Source organism: Talpa europaea (assembly GCF_964194135.1).
Source record: "Talpa europaea genome assembly, chromosome: 12".
NCBI lineage: Eukaryota > Metazoa > Chordata > Mammalia > Eulipotyphla > Talpidae > Talpa > Talpa europaea.
In genome coordinates, this window is record NC_140079.1 from 72,198,691 (window position 1) to 72,216,083 (window position 17,393).

General features: G+C 39.9%; 1 protein-coding gene across 1 annotated transcript in view; it reads left to right on the top strand.

The window, feature by feature from the left end:
- Positions 1–17,393, top strand: part of MAD1L1 (mitotic arrest deficient 1 like 1) — a gene marked incomplete at both ends in the record, with an annotated part of 349,706 nt that overhangs the window by 225,413 nt on the left and 106,900 nt on the right. The window contains one exon of the mRNA XM_084250129.1: positions 16,613–16,703. Coding sequence (XP_084106255.1) covers positions 16,613–16,703 — 91 coding nt within the window. The remainder of the gene's footprint in view (positions 1–16,612; positions 16,704–17,393) is intronic.

Below are 17,393 nucleotides of genomic sequence, written 5' to 3' on the forward strand. Positions count from 1 at the left end.
GTTCATGAAGGCCCGTTTCCTGCCACCTTGAGACCCCTGGTGTAGGGCGTTTTGGGGACTGTTGAGACATTTGCAGCATTCCTCATTGAGGATGGCAGTGTGCATCGTCCCCATCCATGCCCTTTCCAGACTACAAGGTTTTGAGGTTCCTACTGTTCTTTTAAGTGAACACTTCTCAGATGCCCCCTACTTTCTGTCTCCTGTGAATCTGCAGTCAGGAAGACTGGGCCCTTTGCCCCTCAGCCATTGGTGGATCTTGGATATGGGCGTACCTGGGGAGGGCAAGGCTGCAGAATCACCACTGGAAGCCAGGCCTTGGAAAGGGAGCTAGCCTTCCTCTGCTTCCCCCTCTGTTGAGCATAGCCTCTGTCTGGGCCTGGGTCTGTGCGCCTGGTCTGTGATCCACCTCGAAGGCTGTCACAGCCAGGATGAGGTACCCTTGATCCTTGATGCTCTGGACTTGAGGCCACTTTCAGGTGTCTGCCATGAGCCTCCTGACCAGGACGGGCGTCTTCAGGCTTAAATGGGGACTAGGGCGACCCTTCAGGAGACTTTCAGCCTCACAGCCCTTCCCATCAGCAACAAGAGGCTTTAGCAGGAAAGCCTAAGGTCAGCAAGACCTAGTAGTAAAGAGCATTGGGCATTTCTTCAACCTGCTACCCAACTGCTGGTAACTGGGAGCTGGTGACCATGCAGAAGACATGGTGCACAGGTGGAATTACCATATCTCCACCTGCTCTTTGCCAGGACTTGTGCCGGGAGAAAGGCCCCCACATCCCAGACCAAAGGACTAAGACCTTCCTATATGCCTGTGTTCCTTCCTCCCAGGGACTAAAGAGTCTTCTTCCGTTCCCTGGATTCTAGAACTTAAGGACGTGGCGTGGGCCTGCATTTGCATGTGTTGATAGCTCAGACCTTTAATGCACTGTCTCTCCTTCAGTTCTTCAGCTTCTCGTGAATTGTTCATTGGTTATTTCTTCTCTCTCTTCTTCATTTCGTCTTTCTAAAACTATTATAACTTGATTGTTGAACTTCCTGATGTAGTTCTCTGTTTAAAAAGTTTTTTGATCCTATTTTCAATCTTTTTGTTCAACTTTCTATAAAATTTTCTGAAATGTATCAACCTGACTTTATTTTATTTCTACTCACACAGTTTGTTTCCTGAGATTTGGGTGGTGGTCTGTGAATGTTCTTTTATATATATATGGATGTGTGTGTGTATATATACATGTATGTAGGTATATATATATGTGTTTATGTATCTATGTATATATACACACACACATAAATTTTTGTTGATATTTTAGAAATACAATATATTTAGTGTCTTCTTGGTAATGATATTATATTCTGAAGTTTTCTCCTGTCTGCTCTAAGTTGCTTTCTTTCGGTCAGCTTGTTTGGCCCTTGTATGCTGAACAGTCTGTGTGCTGATGTTAATTGTGGGGGACAGCAGCTCCTTGGACACAGGTATGCCTGGGTGAACTCTGCTCTGTAGCTTATCAGTAGTTGAACATGACTGGGCTGTTTGACTGGGAGTGCAAAATTGGTGTCTTGGTCTTTCCTCTGGATGACTCATATCTTTGGACCCCTCCCAAATGGAGGGTATGGTGCCACCAGCTCCCGGAAGCTGAGTTTGGGACAGGATCATAGAGGCTCAGTGTCATTCTTCCCAAAATCCTTGGAGAGAGCATATAATAAGAAGGGGTGTAGAGATGCTTATTTTTAAAAGGATCTTCAACTTGAACTTCTGATCAAACAAAGTAGCTGCATTCTTCCCAAGCCCTTCTCCTTACTACTCAAAACTCTGAACATGATACCGTAGCAGAGAAATCCTGGAGGATGGGGTGCACGGGACCTAGGACTTGAAGAAGGTGTGGTGGTGAGTTCCCCAGTTTCTCACTGCCACACATGAATCTGGGAAAGGAACCACATAAAGCACTAATCTGAACCAGTGAACACATGCACACAGAGGCCTAAACACACATGCACACAGAAAGGTCCAAGGAAAGCCTGTCCCCCCGCCAAAGGGGAATAGGGTATCTGACAGACTGGAACTCCTTTCTGACAATACCTGCCCTATTTCAGCTAAATGTCAAGGAAAATCCTGTCCCATTCCTGGCCCCTACTTCCTGGCAGCAAGCAGCAATACTTCCTGTCCCATCCAGTGGTGTCACCTCAGTCAAATGGACTTGGCATTCATCTCAGCCTTCAAGTAAGCAGTACCCCAATGTCCATGACCAGGTATATTGGCAGGGCTGGATGGGAGACAGGCCTCCATCTCTGCTTAGCCAAAAAATAGGCAAGGCTCTGATTTCCCTGCCACAGATCTTGGGGTAATTGTGGAGCTAAACCCCCACACCCACTTTGTGGTATCAAAAAAAACAGAGCAAGATGGGAGAGACTGGGTACCCCACTCTTCCCACTGGCACAGGTCAGAAGGCTCAGAAAAAGGCCTCCTTCTCTACCCTGTAGCAGTGAGACAGTGCAAGGTGGCTCACATTCAGTGTGACCTTTCTGTTATGTCAGTGGAATGCAGCAGAGGGGTGCTCTTTTGCTAGGATTGGGTCAGAAGAGCCCAAGGGGTAGCAGAATTTCCACCTGACACCTGGCACTACACCTACACAGGATTCCTTCAGCCTGCTGAAGGAAGATTAAATGGGATGCATATTTAATAAGTGTAGTGCTCAAAATGTCCGGAATGCAGATTGCAAGACCTCTCATCATATCCACAATCAGGGCAGTCAGTCATGAATAAAAAAGACAGCCTTCAGCACATGGTGACTCAGATGGTAGAATGATTGAACATGGAGTTTAAAGCAACCGTAATTAAAACATTCAACGGTTACCAATCTTTAAACAAAGGAAAGAAATGGTAAACTTCAGCAAACAAAAGTTTTATTTGGAAAAAAAAAAAAAGAACCAAATGGGAATTATAGACCTGAAAAATACAGAACTTGAATAAAAACCTCACTGGAATGGCTCATCAGATTGTAGATGAGAGGTTTGAAATCTGAGAGGTTAGTGGAAATCACCCAAACCAAACAATAGACTGAAAACAACAAGAATGACCTCAGGGTCAGCAGCACAGTCAGGCAAGACACAGTGTTCAGTTAGTTGGAGTCCCAGAATGGGAAGAGAAAGATGTGGGGCTAGGAAAATACCTGAAGAAGTAATGACTGAAAAGTTCTCAAAAATGGTGAAGACCATACACTGACAGATTTAAGAAGCTGAGTGAACCCCACAAAGTATGAAACCAGAGAAATTCACATCATGACACATGCTAATTAGTCTTCTGAAAATTGAAGGCAAAGGTAAAATGTTGAAAGAATCTAGAGAGAAACTATATTATCCACAGGGAACACTGATTTGAGTGACAGCAAATTTCTCATCTGAAACCAGAAGCCAGAACGAAGCACACAACATTTTTCAAGTTCTGAGAGAAAAGAACTGTCAGCCAGTGAAAATATCAGTCAGGATGAAAGGAGAATCAAGATATTTCTCAGACATTATAAAAGTAAGAGAATTTGTTTCTCACAGACTTCCTCTTAAAGAATGGTTAATGAAACTCCCAAATAAAAGGACTTGCTAATGGGAGGAGGCTTGGCATGTCCAGCAGTAAAGAACACACAACTACACCCCCCGCACCCCCGCCATGAACAGCTGCATCCTGGTGTGATGACATGCTTGGTGGACTGGAGGAGACACTTTGCCAAGTCCAACATTAAGGGGAGGAGGGAAATGGAGCCACATGGCAGCAACTTTCCCACTTGTCACTGAAGTGGGTAAAGTGTCAGGACCACTAGTTACCTTTGTATTTTTTAGTAACTAAAGCTGCCACTAAGAAGACTATAAAATGCAGTGTACTCAAAATCATAAATAAACTGGAATTTAAAAAAAATGTTCAAGTAACCCATTAGCAGGCAACAAAAGAGAAACAACTTAGAAACAGAGCAAACAATAAAATGGTAAATTTAAGCACTAGTAAATCAATAATTACAATGTAAACGATCTAAATGCACCAACTAAAAGATAAAGATGGTTAGAATCCAGCAAGATGGCTGCAGAGTGAAGATGCTGGGCTTGCCTTTTCCGTATAGTCACAGCTGAACTGCTGTAGAACAAAGTTAATAACTCCTGAAAAATAAACAGATGACTCTAGCATACAGCAGGGGCCATGGTTCAATGGAAAGGAGAAGGAACACTAACTGAACAGTATTTATTTGTATACTAGGACAGTACAGCTCATGAGCCGGAGGCATGGCTGCTGCTGGGAGCCACTCCACAGCTGTAGACTGAGGCACATGCTTCTATTGGGGACTTTGGAGACCTGGCTCTGTGCTGGATAAGGGGGTGGATAGAGTTGGTGTTCAGAACAGAGGGTGCACTATTGGAGAACTATAGGAGCCAGGATGGAGAGTGATGGTAGCTGGCTTGAGCCTAAGGCTCCCAATATAGAATATCTGAAGCCTAAGCTGACAGGACAAGCCAGGTCGGATACCTGTGTCTCCTGATAGATGAGGATATTTGCAACCTGAGACTGTGGTATTTGAAACACCTGCCACTCCCCACCAAGTCCAAAACCAAGACAACAACCTCAACAAACTAATGCTGTTACTAAGCAAGAGTTTAAACTCCTGGATTTTTTTTTTTAAGATTTATTTTTATTTATTGATGCATGTAAGAACTGGGTGTAGGACAGAGATGTGAGGTGAGAGAACGGATTCACCAGAGACAGAGTGGGGAGCAGAACAGGTAGATCTACTGAAATCAGCAGTGGGCAAGACAGGAGAGGTCTGCTATGCCATGTGGGTTAGCTCCCTGGCTGGGGATTGCCCTCATGCTGCAGTGACTGGCTTTAACCCTTGCACCACCAGGGAGGCCCTAAATCCTGGATTTTAACATCAGGAGAAGGCACCTCAGGAGATGATGCTGCACTGCAAAAGCAAAGCGAACAATTCTCAGCATGTGACCCTGAGAATTGTGGCATTGCATCTAGTACTCAAACATACATAGCCTAGAGGTTTAGGCCACACAAGCCTATACCTGGAATTTAGGCTGAAGAGTTGGGGTAGAGGAGGGGATTACTGTGAATACCTACCACACAGTTCTGTTACCCGTAGCAATGTAGGAAGCTTAAATATCTGATGTTCACTGGAGGTGACCATTTGATAGAGGATCTCAGCAACTGACAAGCATAAATAATAGAATAAGTAAACTCAAAAACACAGTGTCAGAACACAATATCTCTTTGTTTTTTACAACAAAGGAAAAAGGAATTTAAAAAATGAAAAGAGTATAAGAGCCCTTTGGGATAACCTAAAGATAAATCACATCTGCACTGTGGGGTTTCCAGGAGGAGATAAGAAATACAAAGTCATAGAAAAATTATTTAAGGAAATAATTGCTGAGAACCATCTCAGTTGGGGGAACGAACCAGATATCTTGATCCAAGAGACCCAAAGAGTTCCAAAATCAAAACCAAACAAACAACAACAACAAAAAAAAACAGGCAGTCAACTCCAAGACACATTATGTTGAAAACCCATGACAAGAATAGAATGCTGAAAATACCAAAGAGGGGGAAAAAAACGGTGCCCTGTGAGGGAACAATTAGACTGTGGACTTTTCAGTAGAAAGCTTACAATTAAGAAGAGAATGGCAGATATCAAAGAAAAGTTTTCTAGCCCAGAATCCTTCATCCTTCCAGATTAACACTCAAGATGAAAGGTAAGGAGCATCACTGAAAATAAAAAATAAACTAAAAGATTTTATCAGTACCACAGTGCCCATGAATGAAGTGCTAAAGTGATTACTGTATAGAACAACAAAAACAACAAATGTAGAAGTAATAGATACCTCAAATATAATACAGAGAGAGAGAAGGAGAGTAACAATGTGGCCCAGCAGGATGCATTTGGGATGAGACTTTTCCAATGAGCTACACAAATAGTCCTTCATATACTAACATAGCATAACCTTCAATGAGAAATGAGTGGAAGTAACATGTAATATAATGGGAATGGAAATGAAACAAAACATAAAGTGGATACAATTTATCAGAAGCTATGAGATGCAGAACAAACAGTCTTGAGACAGATAATTGCAATATAGGCCCACATTAAGAAACAAGAGAAATACCAAATAAACAATTTTATACTACCCCTAAAATAATTGAAAAAGAACAAACAATACCCAAAGTTAGTGAAAGGAAAGAAATAATAAAAATAAGAGTGGAAATAAATGTCATAGAAAGCCAAAAGACTCTCCAAAAGATCAGTGCAAGTAAGAATTGGACTTTTTTTCCAGATATGAATATATATATGTGTGTGTGTGTGTGTGTGTGTGTGTATTACATCGTTCTTGTATAATGTGTGTGCTTTCTCCTCTCAGGTGTAGTCCCTGTGGAATTCCCACCACCAATTCACCCATGTTCCATCACCATAGTCCCTTGTGCTCTCTCACCCCTGTTTTGATCCTTCACCCTCCTCCTCCCCTGTAGAATAGCTCTGATTTATAGTTGCCTGTTGATTTTGATTTTTAGTTTATTATGTATGATTTTTTCCCCTGATCCCTTATTTGTTTCCTCTACATTCCTCTATAAGTAAAACCATCCTATATTTTTCTTTACCTTTCTGGCTTATTTCACTGAGCATAACCCCTTCCAGCTCCATTCATGTTGCTGCAAATGGCATGAGTTTATCTTTTTTGATTGCTGAATAATATTCCATTGTGCATATATACCACATCTTCTTGATCCAGTCATCTATTTTTGGGCATTTGGGTTGCTTCCATAGCTTACCTATTGTAAAAAATGCAATAAACATAGGGCTGCAGGTGCCCTTTTGAATTAATGTTTTTGTGTCCTCCTTTGGGTAGATTCTTAGGAGTGGAATTGCTGGATCATATGGAAGCTCCATTTTTAGTAGTTTGAGGAACTTCCACACAGCTTTCCATGGTGGTTGGACCAATTTGCATTCCCACCAGCAGTGTAGTAGAGTTCCTTTTTCTCCACATCCTTGCCAACATTTGTTGTTGCTAGTTTTTTTAATACGTGCCAATCTCACTGGTATAAGGTGGGTATCGCATTATGGTTTTGATTTGCATTTCCCTGGTTTTTCAAGAAGATAATGAGAAAGATTAACCACTAGCTAGGCTAACAAAGAAAGGGAGCAGACATTAATAAACATAATCAGAAATATAAGAAGAGAAATCACCATAGATGGCATAAAAATACAAAGGATTACTATGAACAATTACATGCCCTTGAAGACATTAACAAATTTTTAGATCAATATAGTTGGCAAAGACTAAGCTAAAAAGAAACAAGTTGAATAAATATATCACAAACATAGAAATTGAATAGCAATAAAAAATTTTTCCCCAAAACCAAAAATCTGAGGGTCGGATAGTTTTCCAAACAAATTCTGAGTCCTTAGAATTCACTGGCAGTTTACAAAATCCAGATCATTTTATATACAAGCAATGAACACAAAGGAAAAGAGAATAATTCTATAATTACTTCAAAAATAATTAAATACCTTGGAATCAACCTAAGAAAGGAAGAGACTTATACAATAAGAACTACAGTAGGTTACTAAAAGACTTAGATAGCTCAGGGATGGGAAGAATCAATGTAATCAAACTGACTGTCCTATCTAAAATGATACACAGTTTAAACACAATCCTCATCAAAACCCCACCAATGTTTTTCAAAGAAACTGAACAAACAACAGTGAAATTTTACAGAACCACAAAAGGCCTCTAGTTGCAAAAGAAACCCCAACAGAAAAGGAGAGAAACAAAGGTGTCATGTTATCTGACTTTAAACTACATTGTACAGCAGCAGTACTAAAAATAATATGGTATCAGCATTAAAATAGGCACAAAGATTAATGGGACAGAATAGAAAGCCCAGAAATCTATAAATATCAATAGTTAATTTATGATAAAACACCCACAGCTGTACAATGGGAAAAGGAGGTTCTCTAATGAGTGGTTCTGGGAAAACTGGAAGGCCACATGTAAAAGAGTGAAGCTGGATTCTCACTCACTCCATGCAGAAATATGAATTCCAAATGGATTAAAGATCTAGATAGGTGAGCTGCAATAATAAAATATATAGAAGAAAATACTGGTGATACATGTTTTGTGACATCAGTGATAAAAGACATCTTTGGAGAATTGATCCCTACAACAAGAGAAAGGCAAAAATAATTGGGATTTTCTCAAATTAAAAAATTTTTACACAGCAAATGAAAATGTAGGAAGTAAATTTCTAAAAATCTTAATGAATATGAGAAGATATTTACACATATCATAACCAATAAGGGGTTAACATTTTAACATAGATTTAAAAACTTACAGAATTCAACAATAGAAAAAACAACCCAAATAATAAACAGCAAAACTGGACATTATTCATTATTGGTCTTTTCAAGACTTTCTGTTTCTTCTTGAGTCAGTTTTGGTAATTTGTAGGTTTCTTAAGAATTTGTCCATTTCATCTACATTTTCTAATTTGTGTATGGTATTTTGTAATATTCACATAGCACCTTTTAAAATTTTGTATAATCACTAGTTAATGTCCTCTCATTTCTGATTTAATAATTTGGGTGTGCTCTCTTTTTCAGTTATTGCTTCTCCTAGGTATAGAGTGTATCTCTTGTATTTCCCAAATGATTACTGATGTTGAGTATCTTTTCATGTGTTTAATTGTCATCTGTACATCCTCCTTAAGTGTCTGTTCAAATCTTTTATTCAAATTTTTGTTGACTTATTGTTGAATTTTGCAATTCAAAATTGCTATCCGAAACACATGTGTTTTGTATACATATGTGTATGTATTTGGGATATATACTTGTAAAATACATGATTTGTAAACATTTTGTCTTAGTTTGTAGCTTGTCTTTTCATTCTCTTGCCAATGTCTTTAACAAAACAGAAGTTTTCAATTTTCATAAAATCCAATTTAGCAGTTTTTCCTTTTATGGCGCTTCTTTTTTGATGTTGCATCTGGAAACTCTTCTTCTAACCCTAACCATCAAAGATGTTCTCCTATGTTGTTCTCTACAAGTTTTTATAGTTTCACATTTAATATTTAAGTCTCTGGTACATATTGAGTTAAATTTTGTCTAAGAAGTGAGGTTGAGATCAAGGTTCATTTTATTTTTATATTTAAGTTGTTTATATCTACATATGTTTTTCCCTACAGATTTTGAGTTGAAAGTACCATTTATGGTAAAGGCTGCCCTCCTTCATTGAATTGCTTTTATGCTTTTATCAGAAGTCAGTTGGGCATATTTCTCTGTTTCTATGTCTGGACTCTGCTTTTTCTGTATCATTCTGTATTTATGCCTTCCCCCTCTGTCTTCATCCTGAAACCTTATGGTAAGTCTTAACATCTAATAATGTGATTCCTCTAATTTCATTCTTCTCCAAAATTGTTTTAGCTGTTCTAGTTCTTTTGAATTTCCAAATTTTACAATCAGTTTGTATCTACAAAAAAAAGTCCTGTTGGACTTTTGAGTTGTATTGTGTTAAATCTTTACTTCAATTTGGGGAGAACTGACTTTTTCACTATTTTTGGATCTTTTATTCCATGAGCCATGTTATATGTCTCTAGTTAGGTCTTTGATTTATTTCATCAGCATTTTGTACTTTCTTGCATACAGATTGTGCGTATGTTTTATAGATTTATATCTCAGTGTCTCTTTATATCAGTTGTAAATTTTGTCTTATTTTGGTTTACTACTTACATTACTATTATTTAGAAAGAAGATTGACTTTTGAATTGTTCATCTTGCATCCTGCAACCTCACTGAATTTCTTGTCAATTCTAATTCCATGTTTTTGTTTAGGTTTTGGTCTTATTTTTTATTGATTTCTTGGGATTTTCTGCATAGGTAATATGTTGGTAATAGTCTTGGTGAATTTTAAATGTTCTGCAAGCTGTTTGCCTTGGTCACCTTTATTCGTGTTTTGCACCGGTTAAAACTTCAGCGTGATGTTGAAATGGAGCAGCAAGGGTGAGCATCTGGAGGGAAAGCACCCAGGCTTTCTGCATTCTAAATGATTCCAGCTGTAGGCTTTTTGTAGTTGTCTTTTATCGGGATATAGAAGTTCCCTTCTTGTTATTTCCGTATCATAAATAGGTGTTGACTTTTGTCAAATTCTTTTTTCCTTGAGTTAATTGATATGACTATGTGTTTTTCTTCTTCAGACTATCAATATGGGAGATTACATTGATTTGATTTTCATTTTTAAACCAGCCTGACATCACAAGATAAATCCTCCTTGGTTGCGTAATGTATTGTTCTTGTTATGTACTACTGAACGGAATGTTTTCTGTATTCATATCCCTGGTGGATATTGGTCTGTAGTTTTTATTTCTTTACTGTCCTTTTTTGGCTTTCTAGCAGCATAATGCTAACCTTATAAAATGAGTTGGGAAATGTTCCTTTTCCTTCTGTTTTCTGGAAGAGATATTGTGGAATTGGCATTACTTCTTCTTTGTTCCCAGTAAACCATCTAGCTCTGGATATTTCTGCTGTGGAAGGTTTTTAACAATTTCTTTAATAGTCAGGAAAGATTCAGGTTATGCATTTTACCTTGTATGATTATGGGTAGATTGTAGATTCTATAGACTTGCGCTTTCTTTCTGACTTGTCAGGTGTATTTGTGAAGTTGTCAGATACATCTTTTTGGCTTGGTTGCGACTACAGAGGAAAGCGCATCCCTGATACTGTTACTTTGTGTCTTGTGTTTCTTTTGGGGGTCAGCCTTGCTGGAGGTTTAGGATTTAATTGGTCTTTAAAGAATGTGTTTTCTTTGATTTTTCCTTATTGTTTTTCTGCTTTCAATTCCATCAAATGCTATTCTTTATTCTATCCTTCTTAGTTTCTTAGGGTTGAAATTTAGATTATTGATTTAAGGTCTTGTTTTCTAATCTCAGCATTTAAGGCTACAGATTTTTCTCTAAGCTCTTCTTCATTTGCATCTCACAGATTTTGATAATATATTCTCATTTTCATTCAGTTAAAAATACTTTCTAATTACATTAGTATTTTTTAAGTAATGTGTTATTTTGATGTGTGTTGTTACATTTCTAATGTTTGTAGATTTTCCTGATGCCTTTTTGTTATTGATACCTGGTTTAATTCCATTATGGTCTGCAAATGTGTTTATATAATTTCAGTTCCATTAAATTCGTTAAGATTTGTTTATCTTAATGAGTACATTCTCTATACTTAAAAGAAGGTGTATTGTGTAGTAATTGGGTGTATATTCTATAAATTTCAATTAGATCTAATTGGCTGATGGTATCTTCTGTAGCCTTGCTCATCTTTGGTCTAAAATTTGCTAGTTACAAAGGAGCTTTGACGTCTCTAGATATACTGTGGGTTTGTCTATTTCTCCTCACAGTTCCGTCATTTTTTGCTTCATGTATTCTGAGACTCTTCTTTAGAAGTACATATATTTAGGGTTTTTGTGTCTTATTGCTGAATTAACCCTTTTACATTTATGTCATATGTCTTGTGTTAATTGTCTGAAGTAATTATTTGATAGTAATGTAATTATTTGATAGTAATGTGGCCAGTGCAGCTTTCCTTCCTCTCTCCCTTCCCCACTCCTTCCTTTCTTCTCTTTCTGCCTTCTTTACTTCCTGCTTTCCTACCTTTCTTCCTCTACAGATAGCTATTCATTTAAGAATAATTTTTAATTTACGAAAAAGCTACAGAGAGTTCCCGTATACTACTCATCTTTTTTTCGTCTCATGATTAACATCTTTTATTACCACAGTGCATTTGTCATTAGTATGTTACTGTTAATTACTCTCCAACTTTTATTCGAATTCATCAGTTTGCCTATTTAATGTCCAATCCAGGGACCTCATTGATCATAGCTGTCTTATCTCCCCTGCCTCCTCTGGCCTGTGATAGTTTCTCAGTCTTTGTTTTTATGATCAACAGTGCTGGCCAGGTGGCCTATAGAATGTGGCCAGTCAGCATTAGGCTGATGTGCTTCATGATCAAGCTGCCTAGTTTCCATTGTGTGAAGCTCAGGGAATGCAGGAGGAGAGAACAGCAGCTCCCCATAATTCAGGCGCTGCCCCTTATCCACCTTTGCTGGGTATGCCTCATGCACATGCTGTCTACATTTTCTGTTGGTGGGAAAGAAAGGGTACCTTGTGTACTGCATCCCACTAGAACCCCAGAGAGGCTTTTTTTTTTAAGATTTTATTTATGTATATATGAACTGGGGTATAGGCCAGAGGTGCGGGGGGTGAGAACAGTCACCAGAGACAGAGTGGGGAGCAGAACAAACAGATCTACTGAAATACACTGCTGAGGGGAGTAGCAGGCGAGACAGGAGAGGTCTGCTGCGTCATGTGGGTTAGCTCCCCAGCTGTGAATCAAACTCATGCTGCAGTGGCTGTCAGTAGCTTGATAGCACTGAGATTTTAACTCCTGTGCCACCAAGGAGGCCCCCAGAGAGGCTTTTTAATGCACATGCTCCTTGTGAGAAAACAGTATGTGAAAGTGAGTGATTAGCCTAAAGACACACAGCAGTTATCTGGCTGAGCTGGGCCTGTTTTAGTCTGCTTAGGATTCTATAACAAAATGCCATTGATTAGGTGATTAAAAACAGAAATGTGGGGCCTCCCTGGTGGCCTAGGGGTTAAGTTTCAGTGCAATCACTGTGATGGCCCACTGCAGCAGCCTGAATTTGATCCCTAGCCAGGGAGCTAGCCCACATATGGCGTAGCAGACCCCTCCTGTCTTGCCCACTGCTCCCCTCAGCAGCGTATTTCAGTTGATCTGCCTGTTCTGCTTTCCACTCTGTCTCTGGTGAATCCTCTCACTACCCCCCCCCACCTACGCCTGGCCTACACCCCAGTTCTTCAACACAAAAATAAATAAAATCTTTAAAAATAATAAAAACAGAAATGTGCTTTTTTATATTTCTGGATGCTAAAAGTCTAAAATCAATAGAACGTTGGTTTCTAGGAAGGGCCCTCTTTCTGCCTTGCAGAAGGCCACCTTTTCATTGTGTCCTAACATGATGAAGTGAGAGACAAGCAAGTGCTCCAGTGTCTCTCCTACAAAGGCACTTATTCCATCATGGGGCCCCAACCCCTAAACTTCAGCTAACCCTCCTATCCTTTAAGGCCCCACCTGCAAATACCATTACATAGAACTTCAACATATGAAATTTGGGGGGCACAAGCATTCAGTCCCTAGCAGGATTCACCTCCTTGTTTGAATAATGCCATATCTGATGCTGTCAGCCGCTTTATGCACCAGGCTCCCCTGCAGGACCCCAACTTCCTTGTTTGGGGACATGCTCATCCATGCCTACAGTGAACCAGATGCCCTGCTCAGCTCTGAAACAAAGCAGCCTGTCTGATGAATGGTCTGGAGAAACCAAAGTGATGACATGATACCATAGCCTTGAACAGAGGTCAGGGTTGCCAGAGAATGAGGCCAGCAAGACAAAGCTGGGGACTCAGGCCAGAAGGCATCAACCTGGCAAGTGGCATCATAGACAGGGTGCTCTTCTCCCAGTGTGCCTCCAGTTCCATTGGCTGTCCTTGCTCCAGATCATTATGAGATCTTAGTCTGCTCAATTTCCCTGCTTTCTAGTGCATTATTCTTGCAAAAGTTTCTCAGAGTGTGTAATATATTTATTATAAATGCTTGAGGGTAGATAACAACTCCCCCTTTCTGGTTGATTTTTCCTGACATACACATGCACTCCTGCTTTTTTTTGCCTTAGTCCTCTCAAGTAAATGATCTGAGATATCAGCCCAACTTTATCTGTCTGTCTGTCTATCATCATCATCTAATTATCTGCCATCTCTCTGTCTGCCCATCTGTTCGTCCATTCACCCGTCATCTCTTGTCTGTCTGTCCATCAGCTATCCCTCCATCTATTTATCATCTATCCGTCCATCTAACTACTTATCCATCCATCTATGTCTCTCATCTATCTTTATATGCATCTATTAACCTATCCATCTAGCCACATATCTGTCTACCTGTATGTCTGTCTTATCTAACATCTAGCTTACTATCTGTGTATATCCTCAATGTTTAAAAAAAAAAAAAAACCCTATGCCATAGCTGATTGCATTGAACCATCTGAAGGCAAATCAGCATTCTTGAACAATTTTTTGCATTTTTAATCAAACACATGCACATACTTATTCATTCTCTCTTTTCCCCTTTCTCTTAGAAAGGTAACAGTTTACCTTAAAAGCAGGGGAGGAGAAAAAAGGAAAATATCATGTTTTAAAAATGCATAAACAACTGTTATTTATGGGTTTATTCCCTGACAGCCAGGATGGATTATAGAGGCCATTTTATTAATGTGGCTGTAGCTGCACACATACACTTATTTTAATTTACCCTTCGAGAACATTGTGCTTATAATTCTCCAGAATCTGTAATACTTCGTTTTAAAAGGGGTCTTGCAAGGCTTCTATCCAGTATTTCCATAAGGTGCAAAAAACCTTTCGAATAAGGTGGGTTCATGGAGGTGGCCACATATCCCTCCCTCCAAGCATCTCGAGTTGTATCAGCACTGGAACCTGACTGCATGGATCTATAGGCCACCTTCCAGCTGTCATTTACCCTCTGCAAGCCTCAGTTTCCCCCTTTTAAGAATAAGTGTAGGAATGCTTCTCTAGTGGATTGGATGTAATCTGTAGGACAGTCAGCTTGCACTGGGTACTAGAATCCCTTTTCTGGCAGTCAGTCTTCCCACAATGCATGGCAGACCTCCCCCAACTGGCAGCTCAGGGCTAGTCTTTGCCTTGTGAGAGATGGAGTCACCCAGGGCAGTGCAGGGAGCTGCCCTGTAAAAGGCAGCTTGTTGCATTGTTGCAGAAACACCCGCATCAGGCAGTGGCAGGATACTCTCAAGAGTGGGGGGGGGGGGTGCTTGCTGACACCCTGAGGAGGGCAGTATGCAGTGTTGGGTATCACTTGTCAATTTGTACAAAGAAACTTGTGGGATTTTTCACTAGGATTGCTTTGATTCTACAGAATAGTTTGGGGAGCAGTGAAATCCTAACATCAAGTCTTTCACCCATAAACAAATAAATTTCTCCATATATTTAGCTTGCCTTTGATTTCTGTCAGCTTACCTGACAACCTTGCCATTACCAGTCTGCAGGCCTTTAGTGGCTGTCCTAGTGTTATCACTACAGATGTCATGGTTTTGGGTGCTGCTATAAGTGATGTGTTCCAGGTACTTTTTTAAAATAACAATTTATGTATTTATTTATGCATAGAAGAACTGGAGTATAGACCAGAGGTACAGGGGGAGAGATTCACCAGAGACAGAGTGGAAAGCAGAGCAGGTGGATTTACTGAAATACACTGTGAAGGGGAGCAGTGGGCGAGCTGTGCCATATGTGGCTTAGCTCCCTGGCCAGTGATCAAATTCATGCCATAGCAGCAATAACGCTGAGACCTAACCCCTATGCCACAAGGGAGGCCCTCCAGATACTTTGTTACTGATTTCCAGTTTAATTTCATTATGGTCACAGAACATATTTTGAATTGCTAAAATCCTTTTCAGTATATAGAGTATCCTTTGGCCATGCGTGAGGTCTGTCTTTGTGAATAATGTGTCCACTAGAAACCTGTGTGTTCTGCTATTGTAGTGGGACTGATGCTTATAGACATCAGTTAGCCAAGTGGGTTGTTAGTGTTTAAGTCTACTTTCTCCTTCTGGTTTTCTTCTAATTATGTCAATTATTGAACGCGTGACGTTGAAATCTCTGTAACTGTTTCTAGATTTGGCTTCATCTCTTTTATAGTCCCTCTTTTACTGTGTAAATGTGTGGGACTGTTCTCTCAATTATCTGACCTCTTGTTATGAAATGTTCTGAATGCTGCTCTTTGCCCTGAAATTAGCAGATTCTTCCATCTGGTCTGTCTGTTCTTAGTGTTCTCATGTTATGTCTGTGCCTTCTAATACAAAGTCCTTTTCTGTTGGCAGTATGTAATTGAGTTGCTTTTTAATTCATTTTTATAGTGTCTCTACCTTTTAATTGAGGGTGTTTAGATCATTTACATTTAATATGATTCTGATGTTACTATGTTTGATCTTATCATCTTATATTTTCTACTTGTTGCAGCTCTTCTTCATTCCCTTCTTGATTTTCTGCCTTATTAATTTAATTGATCATAATTTTTTATGATTCCATCTTTTTTTTTTTTTTGCTTTTTAGCTGTAACTCTGTTTTGTTATTTTAGGGTTGCTTCAGGCTGTACAGTATACCTGTACAATATGTTGCCTTCTGAGAGTAGACAAAAGGCACAGGACACACACAGGTCCCACATGTATCTAGAGGGATCTGGGTAATTCTCCATACTTCCTTTGAGCATGGATGATAGGCAGAACCTTCTTCATCTGAACAGATGCTGCTTGTGCGTGCATCCTGTGCTTGCATATTTTTATGGCCTTTTCTTAATGTCATTCCCAGCAGCATAGTTAACACAATTTATTGTAACCTTTCACCTTTTCTTCACCCAGAAAGTAGGACAGTTCCATTGTTGGCTCTTGTTGATGCCCTATCACAGTCTTACTCTCCTTGTAGGATGAAGATTGAAGAACTTGAAGGGGAGAGGAGTCGTTTGGAAGAAGAGAAGAAGGTTCTGGAAGCACAGCTTGAGAGGTTCACCCTGCAGGTGAGCACTAGCAGGCAGTGCTGGTGTTTCACACCAGACATACCCCAACCTCCTGTTTTCTTCGTTGATTTGAATGTAAATGGTTCCTCAACCCATAAATAGCCAGTTTTCTGACTCATCTGACTACACTAAATCTCTCTCACCCCTGGCTGTTGAAAGTGTCCCAGAGCCCAGCAGAGAGGATGCCCTACCATAGGCTTGTCGTCATCTTCATCCATGGGTGTCGTTCCCTCTTCCGCTGCTGGCCACATGCCCACTATCCATCTTGTATCTCTCTTGCAGGGGCTGATGTGATGGGAATGTATGGAATGTGGGGTGCCCAAGGAGACCTATGTCTGGTCTAGGTGTTCAAACCCAATTCTTCCTACCTGTGGTCCTGATGTTGGACCACTGTTTATATTTTGCTTTGTATTTGTTTATCTCCTCCTGTCTAAATTGTTCCATGGCAAGAAACTGGCAGGCTTACCATTACCCAAACTTTGGACAGACCATTGATTTTATCTTGACACCTATTAGAGGCAAATCAAATCTCTCTTTTATTACCAATGCCTGGAGATGGGAGAAGTGACAACTTTGATAAAATGTGGTGCCGTGAGCTACTCTGGACTGTGCACAACTCAGGACCTGTCATCTTGTGAGGTTTAATTGGACTGTTGTTCTTGGATAGAGAGCTGGGCTGCTGGCAGGTGA